Here is a 19,383-nt window from a genome sequence, read left to right on the forward strand (position 1 = left end):
ACTCAGGCCAGCATTCTGCAAGGTTATGGGTCCAATTAGCTGGAAGATTCCCCTGAATTCAGATTAATGGCTGGGCTTGCTCTCTTTACAATGACCATAATTTTTCTGGGTATTAGGAGGAAAATGTTGTGTAATAAGCAGAGTACTTTGAATAGTAGTCTGAAAGAAGCCGGTATTTACTCGTAAGCAGTCTTGAATTGTTTAATATTGTGGCATGACCTTTGTAAGGCTGTTCTCCAGAAACTTTCTACAAAATTGTTTCCTTACAATTTTTGCACTCTGATATTTTAAAAATTTCATGTATGACTTTGTAGGTCTACCTCCTATCCCCCAAGTGGAACAGCTTGGTTTCTTTCATTTATTATTCTCAAATTGAGTTGTCTGAGCTTAGGTAAAGATATCAAAAGCTTTGGTAAAAAGAATGCCTAAAGTAAGCTTCTTGCATTTTTTCTAAGTAGCTGTTAAACACATCAGGCAGATGCCTGATGAAGCCTAAGATCCCATTTCATACGCAACTTAAATCTTAGCTGATCTGGTCCAGCTTTATCTAGTAAGTTTCAGTCTTGTGTGCTATAGCTACTGCTTAGGTTCCTTTGGATAGGAATTGGGCTTAGTCAGGCTTCAGCATTGTTTCAGAGTTTGGTTGGATGTGACTGATTTGCAAGTGAATTGGGAAAGGAAGTTCATTATAGTTTGCTTCTGTCAAAGGGTCTTTATTTCCATGAAGCTAGTGAAACTGGATTGACAGATCTGAAGCAAGTGCTGTATGACTCTTCTCTAGTCGTTTCTGTAATGGTCAAATACTGCATTAAAGTCAAAGAAAGGATATAAATGTACTACTAAGACTGTATTCTTCCTACTTCATTTTATTTCAGAGGAGAAAAGTATATGGGAATGTGGCAAGATGATGTTTGCCAAGGCAACGGTGTTGTGGTTACTCAGTTTGGACTGTATTATGAAGGAGCCTTCAGCATGAACAAAATGATGGTGAGTTGAACACCCATCTGTGCTATAGTGACTTTTTCTCTGAGCATGGTCACTTCCTGGGGTAGATGAGTGTATGCTAAGCTGTGTGCACCTTCTGTTCCTCTAACCATCTGTTTTTCTGGCCTTTTAAACTGTCTTTATAATCTCTGCTCTGTTTTATCCAGGACTACAGAAACTTCTATTTAAAAAAAATATTTGCTAAGAATTAGTAACAGGTTTTTCAGTGGATCTTTAGATCTGCAGTCAGGCTGCCTGTTGTAAGTACTGCTTTGTGCTCTCTATGATTCTCTTTACACAGGGGACTGGAATTCTGCTTTCTGAGGATGATACAATCTATGAGGGGGAATTTTCAGATAACTGGACTCTGACTGGAAAGGTTGGTGTTACAGTTGTTACTCAAACTGTTGTCATTGGGGCGGGGGGGAGGTTACTTTGCTTGACATTTGGGTCCTGATGAATTTCATTTAATTTTATTATCTTCTCTCAAGGGAACTCTGACCTTGCCAAATGGAGATTATATTGAAGGTCTCTTCAGTGGAGAGTGGGGATCTGGGATAAAAATCACAGGAACCTACTTCAAACCTAGTTTGTATGAGAATGAGAAGGACAAACCTAAAGCATTGTGAGTGTTGAGTAAGAAATAACTTCTTATGGTTCAGTAATACTCTGGAACATAACTATTGTCTTTTTTCAAAGGCCAACTAAAAATATTTTTTTCCAAAGAAACAGTGAGATTTTGAGATGTTTTTCCTTTTCCATCTGTCTTTCCTCCTGCTTAGGAAATAAAATAAGATCAAAATCTTTGGTTTTAATAGCTGTTCTTTCTTTAATTACTATTTGAATATGGAAGTAGCAGCATGAAATTACAGGATAGCAAGCATGCTGCTGTTGTCCTATAGTTGCCTCGGATTAATTATTGTATTAATTTCTATCTGAACTGCGTGTTAGAATCTGAGTTCACGGGTGTTGCTGACTTCTGAGGCACTGAGAAAAACTAAGTTATATTTGAGTGATTAAGTCAATCACAACCTCTCTGTCTTCTGCCAATTATTCTCTTGGTAATTAACTTAGTATGTCAATGATAGCAGTGGGTGCACATTGGGTAGAATTAGCAACTACACCTCTTTCAAATAATGCATAAGATAATAGTAGAGATATCAGCTGAACTGCAAAAGAGCATTTGAACACCTTGGCGAACATAATTTTTAGAAGTGTTCCTATAACCATATTTATAGCAGCTGCATCACATCAATTTGTTTAATTAACCCTGGGAAAGAATCATTTTTGTTTTATTTAAGTCATAACTGAGATCTTTGAATAGAAGAAATATATGTAAATTTAGAGTTACCGCTATCTGGTGGCACTATATGCGGGTTTACAATAGAAGTAATTGTTGTATAGAACTCAATATCTGTGAAGCATACTCTGAAATTTCAGATTAAAATTGGAGACACAACCCTAATGTTTTTACATGGATTACTTCTCAGTGTGCTTCCTGAAGCATTCACTAGTAATTTCTTTTGACAGTGCTGACACCTACAACAGGATGCAAAGTTAAGCAGGCCTCCCTGCTGAACTGAACACTTGCAACCTTAGCAGCTGTCTGCTTTTTACCGCAGTAGGGAGTCTATGAATAAATGTATGTACACATTTGTGAAGATTGCTCATGAAATAAGGGTTTCATCTGCCCTTTTCAGGCTCTCTTGAAGTTGAAAAATCTTCTGGTATAATTTGTGAAAAGGCTTAAGAGCCTACTCTTTCTGCTCTGTGAAATTGGAAGTATGGGGAAATACCAGTAGTGCTAGTCCTTTTCAAACCCCTAAATTTCATTATATGTCTCAGACACCTGTATTGAGAGAGATAGATACATACATAGGTAGGGAGAACATGGTTTTCTTTTGGTTATATAGGGTCTCTTGAGTGTTGGCTGTCAATGAAAAGATGCCTGAGCTAGTTTTACTCTCTACTAGCACATCCCTCAGATGTCACCCAACATCATCTATAGATGCTGCTTTAGGGGCAGAAGCCATATATCTCTCCTTGTTATCATCTCTGTAGCTATGCTACTTGTACATTCCAGGATAGTGAGATATCTAGGACATATTTGCAATGTGTCCTTGCTATGTGTATGTGTCTGAGCTTTTTGCATGAATACCAGTGAGGATCAGCCCAGTCAAGTGCAGTATCTCCTATTTTCTTGGAAATCAAACCAGTCCTTCTGTGTTTAGCCAGACCATTTCCTGGAAGACGACAAGAAAAGAATTAGACTGACTTCTCTAATGTAACAAGGTTCATAGCTGTTCCCATGCATAGGTTTTAAAAGTGTTTTAATCTGATAACATTATAATGCTACATGGATGAATGTATGTTAGGAAGGAAAAAAAAAATAAGTATAGCTTTTTGTAAAGGTGTTGAAAGTCAACCCATTGATTAAATAGGCTCTAGGTTTATTCTTAGTGATAAACTTTGGTTCACAGTAGAGGCTGTTAAGTATATCAGCTATGGTAAAATAGTATGAAATAGTAGATTGACGTTAGCCATAGGTGGTTTTCATAGCTGAATGTGTCGTTTCATGACAGCCCGATTTTTAACAGACTTAACTGGCCTTTTTATTAGGCGGAAACTTGGGATTCTGGCAGTGCCTCCTGATGAAAAATGGAAGGCAGTATTTGAAGAATGCTGGAGCCAGCTTGGTTGTGAGAGCCCAGGCCAGGGGGATAGATGGAAAGCTTGGGACAACATTGCAGTGGCCCTGACCACCAACCGGCGGCAACACAAAGACAGGTTGGTTCCTGGAGAATAGAGTCAGCAAGACAAAGTATTGAGAGAGAAACTGAAATCACACTCTACTTTAGACCAGAAACTCTTGACTGTAAAAATTCAGTTAAAACAACAAATCCTACACAAACACTTAATACTCTGTCCTATAAACCCTTTCAGGGACTTGCTGATGTTTAGAATTAGTTCAGTTGTTAACTTCAGGGCTTTTTTTCCTTACTGTATGTCTCAAATAAGCGGTACAATGTCTCTGTCCTTTTCATAATTGCAGCCCAGAAATATTGAGCCGTTCACATACTCAGACACTGGAAAGTCTGGAGTTCATTCCACAGCACATTGGTGCCTTCACCCTGGAAAAATACGAAAATATAAAAAAGTATTTGATAAAGGTATTGTGACTACCAAATACTCGTGTAGCTTGTTGCTAAGGAATGATGTCAAGCTCACTTTGTAAAAGACTTTGTAATAGCTTTCCTCAAGTCCTTCCAGGTTTGCTCTTGTAATCCATGTTGTATTTGTTCAAGTTTGCTCATAACTTCCTAGTTTATTGAATTAAAATCCACAACTAAAATCATTATATACCTAATGGATACTGCCTTCAAGTCAGTTTCTGCTCAGTTACTGTTTTAATTCTTAAACATTGCATCTTAGCAAGTATTTCAAGATGCTTTGCTATTTATGGCATGTTAATTTTAACAGTACTGGACAGATGACTAGTCCAAGTAGTAGTGTAAGATTTTGTACTGTCTTGACTCCTCTATGAGCTGTATGTAGTTCATACATGAATTTAATAACTTGCATTGACCTATCTGACTGGCCAGTTAACATCTTTCATCTCAGGCTTGTGATACTCCTCTCCATCCGTTGGGCAAGCTGGTGGAAACACTGGTAGCTGTGTACAGAATGACCTATGTTGGAGTTGGGGCTAATCGGCGGTTACTGCAGGAGGCTGTAAGGGAGATAAAGTCCTACCTCAAACGCATCTTCCAACTGGTTAGGTAATGAGACTCTCATTTTCCGGTTGAACTTCTGCTGAATTAAAGATGTCTCAAGGACTGAAACTGTCTAGTGTTTGTGCAGGCCAAGTATGCTAGTATCTGACTCTGTTTTGAGGGTTGCTTGTATTTCCTTAACTTTTTTGGCTTTTGGAGTCTTGAATATTCTGGTAAAATAGAAAAATTAAAATCTTTACCACACTATATTACATCTTGCATTGTACTTCAGATGTTGCTGTAATAAGCTTGTCTTGAATATGGGTTTCCAATTTGGTATCTTGGGATATCTATGCTGTGAAAAGACAGTGTTCAAAGGGTATAGAATAGCGAGGATGGGGACTTGGTGTATTCCATTAAAGTTCTTACAAACATGGATGAGCAGTGTTCTTATGGAGTGTTTGCTTAGATTCTTGAGAGCAATTACAGCTTTATTTGGGTTCTGCCAATCTGAAAATAGAAATACTCCAAATTATTAACTACTGGAAGCGTTGTCAGGAGGGAAGTGATGTCAAGGTGGAAAAGATATCTTTGGCATCAGAGGGGTTGGCCTGCCATGTTTTACTTCGAGGTAGATGGTACTGTGTATCTGTTAGCTATGCTGTCTTAGTCCACCATGTATTATTTCAGCTGCCTTTGTCTGTCCAGTCTTGCCTTCTAACTCTGTGATTTGTGGAAACTTTGTGAACTGAAATCCTATGTTGATCTGTGTATTGCCATTTAGGTTCTTGTTCCCTGATCTTCCGGAAGAGGGCAGCACAATTCCATTTGTGGCGACAGAGACAAAAGGGAGACGATCATTTTGTAGTGGAAAATCTGACTCGAGATCAGAATCTCCTGAGCCGGGGTATGTGAAGAGGAAAAAAAAAAAAAAAGAAAACCCCTTGAAAAACCCTAATGAAGCCTTTGTTTTATTTCTGTTTGTTTTTTTTCCTTATTTTCTTTATTTCTTGGGTGGGGGAAGAAAGATAAGCACATGTTTAACTGATGGATATAAGCAGATTTTCTTTTGTTTTCCTTTGGTTCTGATGACAGATCCTGATAAGCAGACTTCCATGTGATGGCTGCAATAACAATCTCATCCTTGTTCCATGCAGTGGTTCTTAAGCCCAAACTTGCTTTTGTCTGTTGTGGGTAAACAAGATCAGGATTGGGCCTGGGCTTCTGCAGACTAATCTGGATACAAGTACTGGGGATAATGCAGGTCCAGTGCACATATACTGTGCTGCAAATAGCTGGTCATGTTGAGCTCACTCTTTAATCCATCCTTGTCCTGTCCACAGCAGCCTCAGGTGTGGTCAAAACAAGGAAGAGGGATCAGTAGAGATGGCCTCCTTGAAAGGGGCTTCAATGACTCCAATGAGCGCAGGTGGTATTAGTAGGCACTGTGAGTTCAGCTTTCCATGTTAGGATTACAGCATGATGCCAAACTACTGCTGACTTCATGAAGGCTGGAGTGCAAGTGTGTGGAGCTAGGTCAGGGAACTGAATAGGCTTTAGGTTATTTTCCAGCTTGTGCTTTGAAGGTAAAGTTACCTGCCAGCAGAATGGGGGCTAAATGGTTAGCATGAAGATACACATAAAAGTTGAACTAGAATATAGTAGAGTATTCAGTTTTTACATTATACAAGGAAGAAAGCCAGTGTTCCGTTTAAAACGTATAAACCACAAAAATGCTGCACCACAACTAGTCTCCTTGCCCTTATCCACCTGTGCCTGTACTGTAAGGGAAAGTTACTTCAAAGTATTTCTTAGCACAGATACTATTTGATGGATTTGTATGTATTATTCATATACCTAATAGAATAGGCTCATATTAAATGAATGATTCATTCCAGTGGGATTTTTTTCATTCAATTTTTATAGATAATTTTTTTTAAATGTCTTAATCTTCAAACCTCCCTTCTTTTATTTTCTTCTTTTAATAGCTATGTGGTAACCAGTTTTGGGTTGCTGCTCCCTGTGTTACTGCCACGACTCTATCCTCCTCTATTTATGCTGTATGCCTTAGACAACGAGCGTGAGGAAGATATTTACTGGGAATGTGTTTTACGTCTAAACAAACAAACTGATATGGCTCTTCTAAGTTTTCTTGGAGTGCAAGCGTGAGTATGCTTCAACAATACACAGAGCTTAAAAAAAATATTATGGCATGTAACTAGATAAAGCAATTTCAGCCTTTATCTGAAGTGTTTTCTTTGATTAAAATGCATCTTAACATATTTTCAAGCTAATTAGTATGGTTGAGAGGGGGAATCAAAACTTCCCTCTTCCAAAAAGAAGAGATATGGGGTGGGGAAGATTGGCATTGGTACAAAACCAGAGGGAGCATTTCAAATTAGGCTATTTTCCAGCTATTTGTGCTAGATGTAATTGATCCTATAGAAAGGGCTGGTGCATCTCCTACAAGAACATGATGACCTCATTTTCCTAAGGTGAAAAATGCTATAAGAATACACTCTCTCAATAGACTGTTGGGTTTCTTGCAGGAAATTCTGGCCAGGAACGGTGTCCATCCTTGGAGAGAGTAAAAAGGTATGTTCACTGACCTTTGCCCAGTGTTTCTTTCAAGAAGCTGAGATCATGAAGAAGCAGTCAAAGAACTTTTTGATCAAGCCTTTTGCTGAAGAGATGCTATCTCGTTTCCTTAAAATGTCTGCTACTTAAAATCTATATTAGCGATTTCTTCAATAGCTGTCAGTCTGGCTTTGTCACTTACTGTCTGTAGTGAATTCTGTTTCAGGAAGACATTTGCTTGGTCTCCAATTATGCAGCTGTGAGAATAAAAGTCTAGAAGGGAATTTTGAAGCTGCTTGATTTAAGGGAGTTATACCATTATGTACTTTCTGATTAGGAGAAGAATTGTAAGGTTTTTATTCTTAATCCTTATCTTGCTGAAAGTGGCTGAACACTGGTCTTACTGTAGTACTCAGTCTGTGCTGCAGTGAGGGTGGCTTAATAATCATAACTTTGAACAATTTCAGTATTTACGGTATACTTTCAATCATGTCTGTTTATAATTCCTATGTTTTTATTTGTGACTTTCTTAGTCATTTTGGTACTCCTGCCATCAGATCACCTCTTCCTTATTTATAGCTGTGGCTTGTTCAAAGTCTGTAATAATTGGAAGCCTGGCTTTCATCATAGTAACTGCTGCACACAGATGAGCTGATATTGCTTGATAGAGAGAATTTGGTTTGTAATAATGACCACAGCTGCTGCTGAAGCCCGCCCCAAGGCTAAGGGTTCCCAGCAAGACAAGTCCCCTTTTCCCCAAATCATGAAGTTGAAGATTCGCCTGAGAAAACATGATGCAAACCTCCACTCAGACTTAAAATGTTACAAAATCCAGCATTAACACATTTATTGAGTTACTTCAGATCTTCTGTAGTTTTAGGTGAGATTCTTATCAGCTGCCTGAATTCTTCACACTTACTCTATGTTTGGTTATACAGTAGAGTCCCTCTACTTATGAAGTACTATGTGGCATCTGTCTTCTCTGAATTATGCAGTATATGATGCTCTCTGTAGCCATTTACCTGACTTGCTGGGTTATTCATTGAATTAAACAGGATATTTTTAACCAAGACATCATGTTTATCTGCTTCTCTCTTCTGTCCAGTTTCCTTATTTCTGTGAATTCCTCTAGATCTCTTGGCAACCATTCTCTGCCTGCTCCATTCAGAAAGACTTTAGGTTCGGTTGCATATAAAAGCTTACATCTGTATTTGTTCTTTTCTGTTTGCTCCTTACCTTTGATTATTTACTGGTATGACTTTTCTAGGTTTCAACTGTTCCAGTCTTATGGTTGCCTCTTGACTGTTAACCATTAAGATTTAGTGATTCTCAGTCTCACTTGACCTGGAAGATACCCAAACCTTAATAAACCAATGAATTCATTGCAGGCTTTTCTGAGTGTAAATAACACTCATAAATATTGTACATAGGCAGATTTCCTGGGTGATTTCAGTGTCCAGGCACATTCCCTTTTCCTTGCACTGGAAAACTGGAAGGAAAAGTGTCTTTTATGCCAGTGTTACATGATACTGTGCTTTTTTTTCTGCTGCTGAACAGAAAAGTTGTAAAACCTGCATGATAAATCTTCTCACAATTGCACAGGTATCATCAAATACAAAAGATGCCTGCTTTGCCTCTGCAGTTGAGTGTTTACAGCAAATCAGGTAATTCTCTGACATTTGTCTTTTAATGTTTTGCTGCTCCTGATATACTAGTATCTAGTTTAGTTGATGGTGATCCTTTACTCATCACCTTTTCACCTTTGTAGGAGAGGTCGCCAAGATGTTTTAGTTCCTACTGCAAATGTTAGCAAATTCTCCCAAAGGGCAATGATGAATAGCCTCATAAATGTAACTGAGATGTGTCCATAGGACACCACTTAGAGTCAAAAGTATGAGGATGTCTAATCAAATATACATGTAAACTTGTAAACAGTTATGGCAAAATGACCAGTGCCTGGGGAGTGTTCTTATGTCTGTTAGCTGGCATAAGGAATTCTGCTGTAAGAATTTAAGTAGGAATTAAAAAGGGGATTAGAAAAGTCTTTTTCCTTCTTTACCATTGTTTTAAAACATGGTAATTAGCAAGTTGTCTTCCTAATTTAGATGCAGATAGGTAAGTTCTTACTGTTATCCTGCTTTGCTTTTGCTTTCCAAATAGTACCACATTCACCCCAGCTGACAAGTTGAAGGTGATCCAGCAGACTTTTGAAGAGATCTCTCAGAATGTACTGGAAACTCTTCAAGAAGATTTTCTGTGGTCCATGGATGACTTATTTCCTGTTTTTCTCTATGTGGTACTACGAGCCAGGTAGGCGCTAAGCATGGCGTCTGTCATTAGCTGAGCACAGGCAGTGTGAGTACTTGTATATAAAACACTCCTGCTTCTTTTCCTAGGACTAATTGGTAGCTTTATGTAACTTGGTAAATTTTCCATTTTGGTGCTTTGCTTTGGCCTGGAAAAATGTTGAAGAGTTAACTGTGAAACAGTTGTAACTCCACAATGAGGTTAGGGAAAAGCATGGGGTGTGCCATGTGTGAAAAGTAAAACCATTATAGTGGTGTCTCTTGTTTAACTAGTCTCTTTCCCTCTCCTCCACATGACAGGATAAGGAATTTGGGGTCTGAGGTGCACTTAATTGAAGACCTGATGGATCCTTATCTGCAGCACGGGGAGCAAGGCATCATGTTCACTACCTTGAAGGTATGAAAATGACTCTTATTAAAAGCTTTCTTTGCAAATTAGTCAGCTGTGAACAATGATGATCATAGGATAGTTGTGTGAACATTAGGTTGTAACTTCATTGACGTTTTTATTGAATATTTTAGCTAGAATGAGCAGGGAAGCTTAACTTGGAGCTTAGCATAACCTAACAGTTGCAGGTTCTGCTAATAAAGTGGTGCACTGTGTAGATGTACTTTCCTCAAATGTAATGTTGGTGGCTGTTGACTGTTCTGAATGCTCACCTGGAGCTTGTTGTTTCCCTGCAGCTTAACGAACCTTAGTCCTTTTATAAAAATTGAGATGAAGTACTGCTTTTTTGGAGGGAGGCTGTTAATCTGAAAGTTAAATTAAAATCTTAAAATGAGCTGCCAGGTGAACATGATTGTGTTTTCTGTACAAACTGGAAATAGTTGGGTGCAAAGGGTTGTTTTTGTTTTTTTTTTCATACCTGATATTTTTAAAGGGCTGCAAAAATTGAGAGGTTTGGGTTAGTTAAAATTTATCAAATAACATATGTAGTAGAAGCAGAATCTATTTTCCATGAATGCAAGTGTTGTCTGAGGCATTTATATTAGGTTTCTGGTCATAGCTGCCCCAGTGCTTATTGGGAGCAGCATTAATGTGTGAATGGCTATCAGCAGCAGGTCAGGGTATTTATCTAGGTGATGGAAACCTTTGCTTTTTAGTGTGAGGGCTTTGAAACACTTAATCCCTGCACCCTTATCCTGTAAGAAAATATTTGCTTTTTGAGGGCCTTCTGTGAAAGGGCAAACAAAGACGTGTGCAAAAAAGTGTACATCATCTTAGCAAAGCAGGAAGCTGTGAAAGTATTCAGAGTCCCAAATCATGCTGTCTTGCTTCGTTACGGATTGGACATAATTTGTAACTTAAAATCTCCTGTTGTTCTTTTTGCTGATTTACTTATTACAAGATTTTCAGTTGTTGAATGTCACTGCATCATCACTGTTTGTAGAAAGCCTAGCCCTCTGTTTTCTCGGATAGAAAAAAAGTTAACCTTTTTATGTATGATTTTTTTCAGCTTGCTGAGAACTTGTATGTATGCTAAACTGAACTTTGTTTTAATTCAGGCATGTTACTACCAGATTCAACATGAAAAGCTTACCTAGACTGTCATTTATGACCTGGCTCTGTGGGATAATCTACTTGGCGGAACTTCACTACTACCCACTTTCTTCCCTGACATGGCACTTAAAACGTATTCTGTTACATTCTGTTGTTACAGATGAAAACACTAAGTTGTTTCTTCTGAACTTTCAGTTTTAAGATTGGAAAACTGCAGCCAGAGGCTATCTGTCTGTGAAGTGGTGATGAAGCTAGAGACTTGATTTGTCAATGCCTGCCAAGAGGAAATAATTTCCTATTCTAACAGAAAGATTATTTACTCCTTTTAAGTTGATAATGCTGCAAAAAGGCATGGTGTCTACATAGAGTACATGTGAAAGTCTGGACCGCATGGCTTCCAAAGCAGTGGGATTGTATTTATTATTCCTGATTTGTCAACAGAGACGTTTGAAGAGAATTAATTGCACCACAGAACCATTTGGTCTCCCTGAATTAAGCTATTATGTTTGTTTATTTCAAAAATAGAAGAATGTCAGTATTTATAACGGGTAACCTCTAGTGCATTTGGCTATAAAGGGTTTGAAGCATCTCTGTGGAACAGCATTGATGAATTCAGTATTAATGTGCTGTTGTGGTAGTAATCACACTGTTAAGGACTTTCCTGTTTACTGGAGTTATAAATATACACTTACTATTCTTTCTGTTTGTGAAATAAATAAAATGCACTGACCACTTCAAATTTTGGCACTGAATTAAATACTTGAAATCTGTACTGATCAGTTTCATTACCCTGAGGCCAGAGGACAGAAGCTTTCTCTGAAAGTCCATGTGGCACAGGAATGGGAATGTGCTCTTGACCAAGCTGACCATGGATTAGGTTTGAGACTTTTGCCTGTTAACTTATGTGTCAAAGTGAAAAAAGCTGACCTTGTTGCATTTTTGAACATGTAGAGAACAAATCATTTCCCGGGGCGGGATTTTTGTGTGTCTGTGTATTTCTGTGTTTATGGTTAACTTTATTTATACCAATAACACTAGCAGGTAACTTGGGTATTGTAGGTGCTGTTCTTTACCATGGAAGATTCAAAAAAAGGGGGAGGGAGAAACAGATTATAGAAAGTTCTAATGGCTTAAGTTATGTCAAATTACCATAGATAATGCTAATCATATTTTTGAAACAGTAATCATGGCTTGTGTATTGGCATTTAAATGGAGAGAAACCATAGTGTTAAAATACTGTTTTGAACAGTGACTGTAATGTAGCAATTTTCATAATAAAGTAAAAATGATTGGTCTTTCTGAAATGATTTTTAGTTTTATCAGAGAAAAGAGTAATTCTGGCAAGGTGGTGTTTAAAACTATTGCTATTCGTGGAACAGACTATAGTGATAACACAATATAGACATAATAGACTTCCTGTTTGCAAACAATTTTTGTTAGCTTAATCTCATTTTCTAAATTAGACTGAATAATTTGAGGAGAGATAAGTAATAGTATGAATAAAAGGGAAGGCATGAAAAGCTCATAACAAATGAGGGTTCTACAAATAAGGGTAGAGAGTATAATGAAGTATAAGGCAGGATCTGAGCACTTAATGTTTTGTGCTAGATGCGGCCTTTCTGTGCAGTCATATCTTGGAATTCAATGTACAGAACACTTAACTGTAAGAAAGGAACTGCTCTTTGAAAAGAAGCTGTGCTGAACAGCTGAGTAAATCAATGGCAATAACTTTCACCTGCAAGGATCCAAATTCAGGATTTATTTCACCTGTTGTAGAGTGTAATCATTAAAAACGTTTGCTCAGGTTATTTTCTCCCTTGTAAAAGTTCAGTGTTAGCGTTTGTTGTCTTCAGATGTTTCAGAAGAAAGGAAGCATTTTAGTCTTCAGCTTTAAAGTATGAAAACCTTTGTTTCATCTGATCTTACTCCCACATTGAATCTGTGCTTTAAACTGAGAATGTAAGTAGAAACTGGAAGTTTTTCCATTATATTCCTGCCTTTGTGTATACGAATATGAGGCAACTTCAAATGTTTAACTTCATTCACTGTGATGCGAAGTTGAGAACTAAGAAACCAAGAATGCATCTGCCTTTACAAAATATATATGTACACACACATACATGCACAATCTCTTATAAAAAGTAGTGGTATCACATGTGAATTTAGCTTGCTGATTAATGGAAGCAGACAGCCTGGCCTGGATTATTTTTGGTCTTTCTGATATATAGCTCAGTTACTAGCTGAAGAGAATCCTAGGATTAAATGTGCTTCTGACACAGATTCCACTTTACAGCCTATGTGGGCTGTGATGCATTAGGAAATCAGTGCAGGGCAGCTTTGATTTGTGTATTTCTATAGCTAACAAAAAAATGAGTTAACCTGGAGGACTTCACCTGCATTGTTTCATATTAATTAACCTTTTTCTCACATCTCTCTCCCCCTCCCTTTTTTTTTCCCTCAAATTGAAAGCTGGATATTTCTTACTGCTGCAGCAGGAATCCTGTAACCAGAAACAGAAGAGCAATGTTACAGTATTACAGATTCTCAGAATAACTGCAGGAATGGTAGCTGAAGACAGAGCCTAGCAGATGAGTGCCCTGTTGACTGGGAAAGTTGCTGAGGATAAGAAAGTACTTAAGTAAGAGACAAGTTTAGGCTTTTTATGCAAGAAAAGGGTTAAGGGGATTTGTTCTGTTCTCCCTGGTAATGAGTAGTTCTAAGGTTAGGTTTCTGCGGATTAGAAAGGAGAGGATGTCCATAGATTAGCTAGGGCAGTGAGGTTACTTCTCTACTGACATCCAGCCAATACTCTTTCCCTCTGGAAATTCTGCAGGAGCTGGTGCTTTCTGTGGTGGTTGCAGGTAAGAATATATGTGATGTACTGAAACTGTTGTACTGCACAGATGCATTTCCCTCATGCATCTGTGAAATTAGTTTCTTCTTGTAGCTACAGCAAAGCTTATTAAACTTGTTTTATCTGTTTAATTACTATTAACTAAATATAAGATGTATGAATGGGGAGTAGGAGCTCAAAAGCAAAGTTTTTCCTCACTCCTAATCTTGACAAAGAGTTCTGACTGGAATGCCAGGTGCTATAGCATTACTGACTTATTTTGCTGTAAATAGTTTTGCTTCCTAACTGTATTTGTCTTTAGAAGCAGTTTAGGGAGCTACCTATTCTGGTATGTTAAGAGTTAATGTAGAGGCATGATACGTGCCTGGTGTGGGACTGTAAAACAATCCTTTCTTTGAACTACTTAGTCATGTACTTCTAAGTTGATTTAGTATCACTGTATTGGTGTGGTGCTGATGTCAGGTGGTGGTTGGTTGGTTGGTTTGTTTGGGGTTTTTTAGTAAACCTAAGCTGTTGGCAGTAAACAGCTGGAAATGAAGGCTGTGTTAAAAGACTGAAGTGTGCTGCACCTGAGTATTCTCTGAATGCACTGTTCCTTTAGGAAGTGATGCTTTAGTAGCATTTACCCCTGTGTAAACAAGGTACTTGCACTACTGCTGGAGCTGTAAGCTTTTGGATTAGAGGGAGGCAGAATAAATCATCGCTGACTATACCTGATTACAAAGAGTAACAGCACAAACTGTTCCATCAGCAGCCTTACATGTGCAGGTGTGATTATCTAAACCTCGCAGAATGTCTTACATGAACGTAAAATTTATTCAGGCTTTTTAACTTGTGCCACCTCAGACAGTAAATAGTTCTTGGGTCAAGATAAAGCTTCAAGGGACAGTTCTCTACCTTTACTTAAAATGTGTCAATTTATTCCAGTAATATTTAGGGTTGGGTTGATCTTTTAGTTAAAACACTTTAAGGTCTCAAAAAAGTGTACTAGAAGCAGGGTAGTTTATTTACATGTAGTAGAAGTAGTTGACAGACTTCAGTGGTGAGGAAAGCCTAATTAAGTTAACATAATGCGGAACAAAAGAGTCTTGAATAGAGCATGTCACTTGAGATGCTGAATATCTCTTACTACTATTTCTGCCTACTTAGTTTGCCGATCTATAGTGGCTAATTTGCAGCAAACGATTTCTCAGTGTTCCCTGCCCTGAAGCTGATTTGCAGTCTTCGATATGCCAACTAATTAATTTTGACAAATTTAAAGACACAAGTAGCCTTCCTTGTTAAAAGTGCTCAATAACCTTCTCAAGCATATTAACTGAAAAAGCTTGTAGGAGCAGGGGGGATTGGATGTTCTGAATGTCAGGTTCTCTGGTAGTATTCCCTTTAGAGGCTTGACAACAGGCAAGATTGTCCATTTAAAGACAATTCTGAAAACTGTATTCAAAGCAGGGTTTGGGTTCCCTTGCAACTCTAGCTTTGTATCAGTAAGACCTGGTTTGTCTGGCAAATAGGGTAAAGGAATTTCATTTTCTGCTGCTGAAGGAAGTAAGTCCTGTAGCCCAAATTTGGGATGACATAAGGTGATGGTCTCCTTTTTGACTCTAAATTCTGGTGTGCTTAGCATGGATATCCTAGTCTGTCCTTAGTAATGGGCAGAGGAATGCCTTCTATTAATGAGCATCTGTAATTGCATGCAATACATGTGAATGGGAAGAACCTTACACCAGCTGGGAGGTTAGTCAGGTAAGCCTGTTAGTAAGAACTTCCATCTAATTTATTTAGATCCTTGGGATGAGGAGACCCTGAGCTCTGGCCTTATCTGTGTAGATGTAAGTCTTAGGAAATGAAACTACAGTAGTAGTTCCAAGTTTTTGAACTCTGGCCTTTCCCCTTAAGCAAGCAATTTAGTAGGTCTATTTCTAAAGAACTACCCTGGAGTAGAATATTCTGGTAATGACTTACTCGTCATTTCTAGCTACTGACAGCTGTTGAAACCAGGCTTCACAGTTGGAAGCTGCTTTCCTTTTGTTACATGAAAATATGAAACAGCTATTAATTTATGAATGAGGTGAGCTGTTGTTTAGAACTTAGATTTTGATGCTTAAATGCTGCTGCTGTCAATGTGAGCATAAACTCTGCAGTTTAAAAAGGCAGCAATGGATGGAAGGCTTTCTAACTGTTTACTGTTGACCCTAGCAGCTCTCTGATGGCTATACCTGAGGATTTCACCCCAAAAGGCAAGCAATTAGCATTCAGTAGCTTTCCCAGTTTTTCTTGGCGATCTGAAGTCAGCCTTCAAGACAGTGTGTCTAAAACTTCTAAACGCACTCATGTTAATCCCTGATCTGTTCTCAATGGAAGCAGCAGTAGTAGTGAATACCAGAAGCCGTGAGGCTCCAAGGGAGCAAGGGGTGAATTAATTTCACAAGCATTTTAAAATAATAATATTATTTTTAGTATTTTAGCAGATTAGGAAGTATTTTAGCAACTCCAGGAACTATGACTTTTGTTGGAGGATGATTCTCAGTGGTGCATTTAAAAATAACTGTTCGGTAAGACTGTAGAATACTCTTTCTTTGACAGCAACAGCGTAACTTGCTTGCTTTGGTTTAGTTCCTTCCTATTCTGAGTCACTGCTGTGCAATATCTATCCTAAGCAAGAAGAATGATCCAGCTCCCAAAGGCTGAAAGGGACCTTGATAATTCTTAAGACTATTCTGGAGATGGTTGGGGGTTGGAATTTTTAATCTTTTCTTTCAACTTCCCTGTCCTGTTATAGAATATAAGCAACGCTAATTGTCAATATGGTGATGTGCCAGTTTGGTAGACAACACTACTTCAACAAAGCAGGTTTTAAGGTTATGGTAATTTCACTACAGTTATCTCAAGAGGAAAGACAGGTTTTGGTATGTATCTGAGAGGAAACTTCTATTAAAAAAAAAAAACAAAAGAAATTGAGGGGTTTTGCCTGTCTGTTTTGAGGTTGGGGGTCTTCAACTTTCTTTTAATTAGTTAAACTAAAAAGCTTTTGGAAATATTTGACTCGCATGTTTTCCTATATGTTTGCAGGGTCCCAACCTACTTAAAAAGGGCACACAGTCTGATGCTTCAAAGGTAAATAAGACACAAACGTAGGAAAAGCAGGATCTAGACTGGAAATAACTGGAGGTTTATTCTGGGGAGGACTGGGCTTTGAAAGGGAAGTTACTGTAAGTACAGTGTGATCAGAACATTCTGGGTGGCCAGGTATATCTATGGATAAAAGTTGTAGATGCTTTGAATGAGCCAACTGCTGTAAAATCATGCATCTCCTAACAGATGCACAGTAATAAGCAAAGCTGATCACAGTTGACAACCAGAATATATTTTTAGATGTGAGTTGGTCAGAGAAACTGCGCAAGGGTTAGGGAAGTTGTGCCAGAAAACCCAGCTATATTATAAGAGGGTTTTTACTCATTTATTCCTTTTTTGAGGGGGGAGGGGGGGAAAGGAGGAGGAGGGGTCTTTTTTGAGGCATGTGTATGGTGAGATTTAAAAAAAACTTGACGTTTAGTGTGTGAAATAAAACATATAGTTCAGGAGCTGGCTCCTTTATGGTACATCTGAAATCTTTGAATGTGCTCTTTTGTTTTCAAATGTCCTTTACCACAAAATCCTAATGAGGATTTTGAATTAGGAGTATGCTGTTGGATGTCTGTGTAGACTATGTAAAAGCAAAATAAACAGCTGTTGTACATGGGAACTAGCAGATGTCAGCAGGGTCTGTCTTCTTGAAAAATCTGAAAAGAATGTAGTTTATAAAAGAGAAGCTTTACAATTAGTAAAATAATCGGAAATGGGTTTTCTGAAATGTAGGTTATGCGGTAAGCTGTCAAAGTTTCATTTTAAGATATAACTTGCCAATTGAGTACTCTCTCTTTGTAAATGCTTCTGCAACTGAATCTGAAGCTATAGACTTTTAGGTTCCAAAAAGTGACGGGACACAGGCAGAGATCACCCAAACTGAGGGTTACTTGTGTTTTCATATTGCTCTTATTTAGTGAAAGCCAGGAGCACCGCTATCCTGAATGTACTTGCAACATAGGGATTCCTCTTTCCATGTCTATACCATCCCGCAGTTTCTGTCCTATCCCTAATGTCTTTGGTAATTAAGAAATAGGTATTTGTGACTAGATTTACATGGCCTGCTTTGTTAAATCCATAATTAGGCAGATCAACTAAGCTTAACAAAGGGGAAGGCAAACTCTTAAAGGAAAAGAACTCAGACTATTGAAAAACAAAAACCACAAAACAATTGCAGCTCAAAACCCTGCAGCACTGGGTATTGGGGGAGGATCAAACTGTATTTCTGTTAGTCTTTGAAAGAGGAGCTTGTAATTTTAAAAGCAGTCTTTGGATTAGAATTTCAAGTAAGATGTATCAGTGAGTAACCTGTAGAGGTAGCTTGAGATGAATTATCAAAACTCAGTACTAAAATGTTTGAACCATTATTTCGTAACTTCTGGAGGGTTTTTTCCCTCCCCTAATTTCCATTGCCTTTTGAAAGCAGTTTTATTATTTAACAGAGGAAGCATGTTCTAAAAATAAGTATTAAGTAGTTCAGTAAAAGTGACAGTAATGCCTTCTGCTTTTATAAGCAGATCAAGATAATACTTTCCCTGCTCGTACCTTTGATGTTTTCTGAACACGGAACAATCTAGATGAAAATGGCTGCCTTTTTGCTTGACTAATCCAGGACATAAACTACTCTCTATTTAACAGAATTTGGTAAGACATTCATTGTGCATACAGTGTCACACTGTGGTTTGCTGTTGGCTGAGGTGCTCAGATACCTGATGTTACTGATTTTTAACTTGTACTCTGAATCATCTCGATGATCTCTTGACCAGTTTAAATACTTAACTCGTTAAGAATCATCTTACAATAGTGGTAGTCATGACAATATCTTCCAACCTTTATCAACTGTGATTTGAAATTAGAACAACTAGGATGTAGTGAAGACACTGAAGTAATTCAAAGTTTTCATGCACAGATTCCTGATGCTTTGGGACATAAATGCAGCATACAGTGTTCCCTGGGAAATTTCCATACTTGTTTGCCAAGAAGAGTCCCACGGATTTTCTGAAATCATCTTGTACTGTGTTGTTTCCTATTAACAGTAGATTGGAGAGCTTCCCCCTTTTTTAGTCTAATGGAACATTGTGGGTTAGTGATACATTATCACAGAATTTTGAGAGAGGGAAGAAATTTGAAAGAAAATTAAAAAAGCTTATTTTTTACATGCAAAAAGTTCAGTGCAAAATGACTACACATTAATTAGCGTGTTGGCTTCCTGTTTTACTTAAAAATTCCTATTTTAAAATTTAAAGGCCAAAATAAGGTAGTATACACTGTTCTTTACAATGACTGGAACTATAAGAGGGTTGTGTTAGATTAGCAAATAGCTTC

General features: G+C 37.9%; 1 protein-coding gene across 2 annotated transcripts in view; it reads left to right on the plus strand.

The window, feature by feature from the left end:
- The window catches only part of ALS2 (alsin Rho guanine nucleotide exchange factor ALS2), an 87,529-nt gene extending 75,144 nt beyond the window's left edge, over positions 1-12,385 (plus strand). For both annotated transcript variants that reach the window (XM_061456213.1, XM_061456210.1), the window contains 13 exons: positions 876-987; positions 1,286-1,363; positions 1,476-1,609; positions 3,604-3,771; positions 4,037-4,154; positions 4,606-4,763; positions 5,482-5,604; positions 6,686-6,862; positions 7,247-7,292; positions 8,877-8,938; positions 9,435-9,584; positions 9,881-9,977; positions 11,087-12,385. In XM_061456213.1, coding sequence (XP_061312197.1) covers positions 876-987; positions 1,286-1,363; positions 1,476-1,609; positions 3,604-3,771; positions 4,037-4,154; positions 4,606-4,763; positions 5,482-5,604; positions 6,686-6,862; positions 7,247-7,292; positions 8,877-8,938; positions 9,435-9,584; positions 9,881-9,977; positions 11,087-11,125 — 1,462 coding nt within the window. In that variant the 3' untranslated portion in view covers positions 11,126-12,385. The remainder of the gene's footprint in view (positions 1-875; positions 988-1,285; positions 1,364-1,475; positions 1,610-3,603; positions 3,772-4,036; positions 4,155-4,605; positions 4,764-5,481; positions 5,605-6,685; positions 6,863-7,246; positions 7,293-8,876; positions 8,939-9,434; positions 9,585-9,880; positions 9,978-11,086) is intronic.
- The last annotated feature ends 6,998 nt before the right edge of the window (positions 12,386-19,383 follow it).

The sequence above is a fragment of the Pezoporus flaviventris genome, unplaced genomic scaffold (assembly GCF_033815535.1).
Source record: "Pezoporus flaviventris isolate CSIRO_AGI_PZ_B2104156 unplaced genomic scaffold, CSIRO_AGI_Pfla_v1 ptg000001l, whole genome shotgun sequence".
Lineage (NCBI taxonomy): Eukaryota > Metazoa > Chordata > Aves > Psittaciformes > Psittacidae > Pezoporus > Pezoporus flaviventris.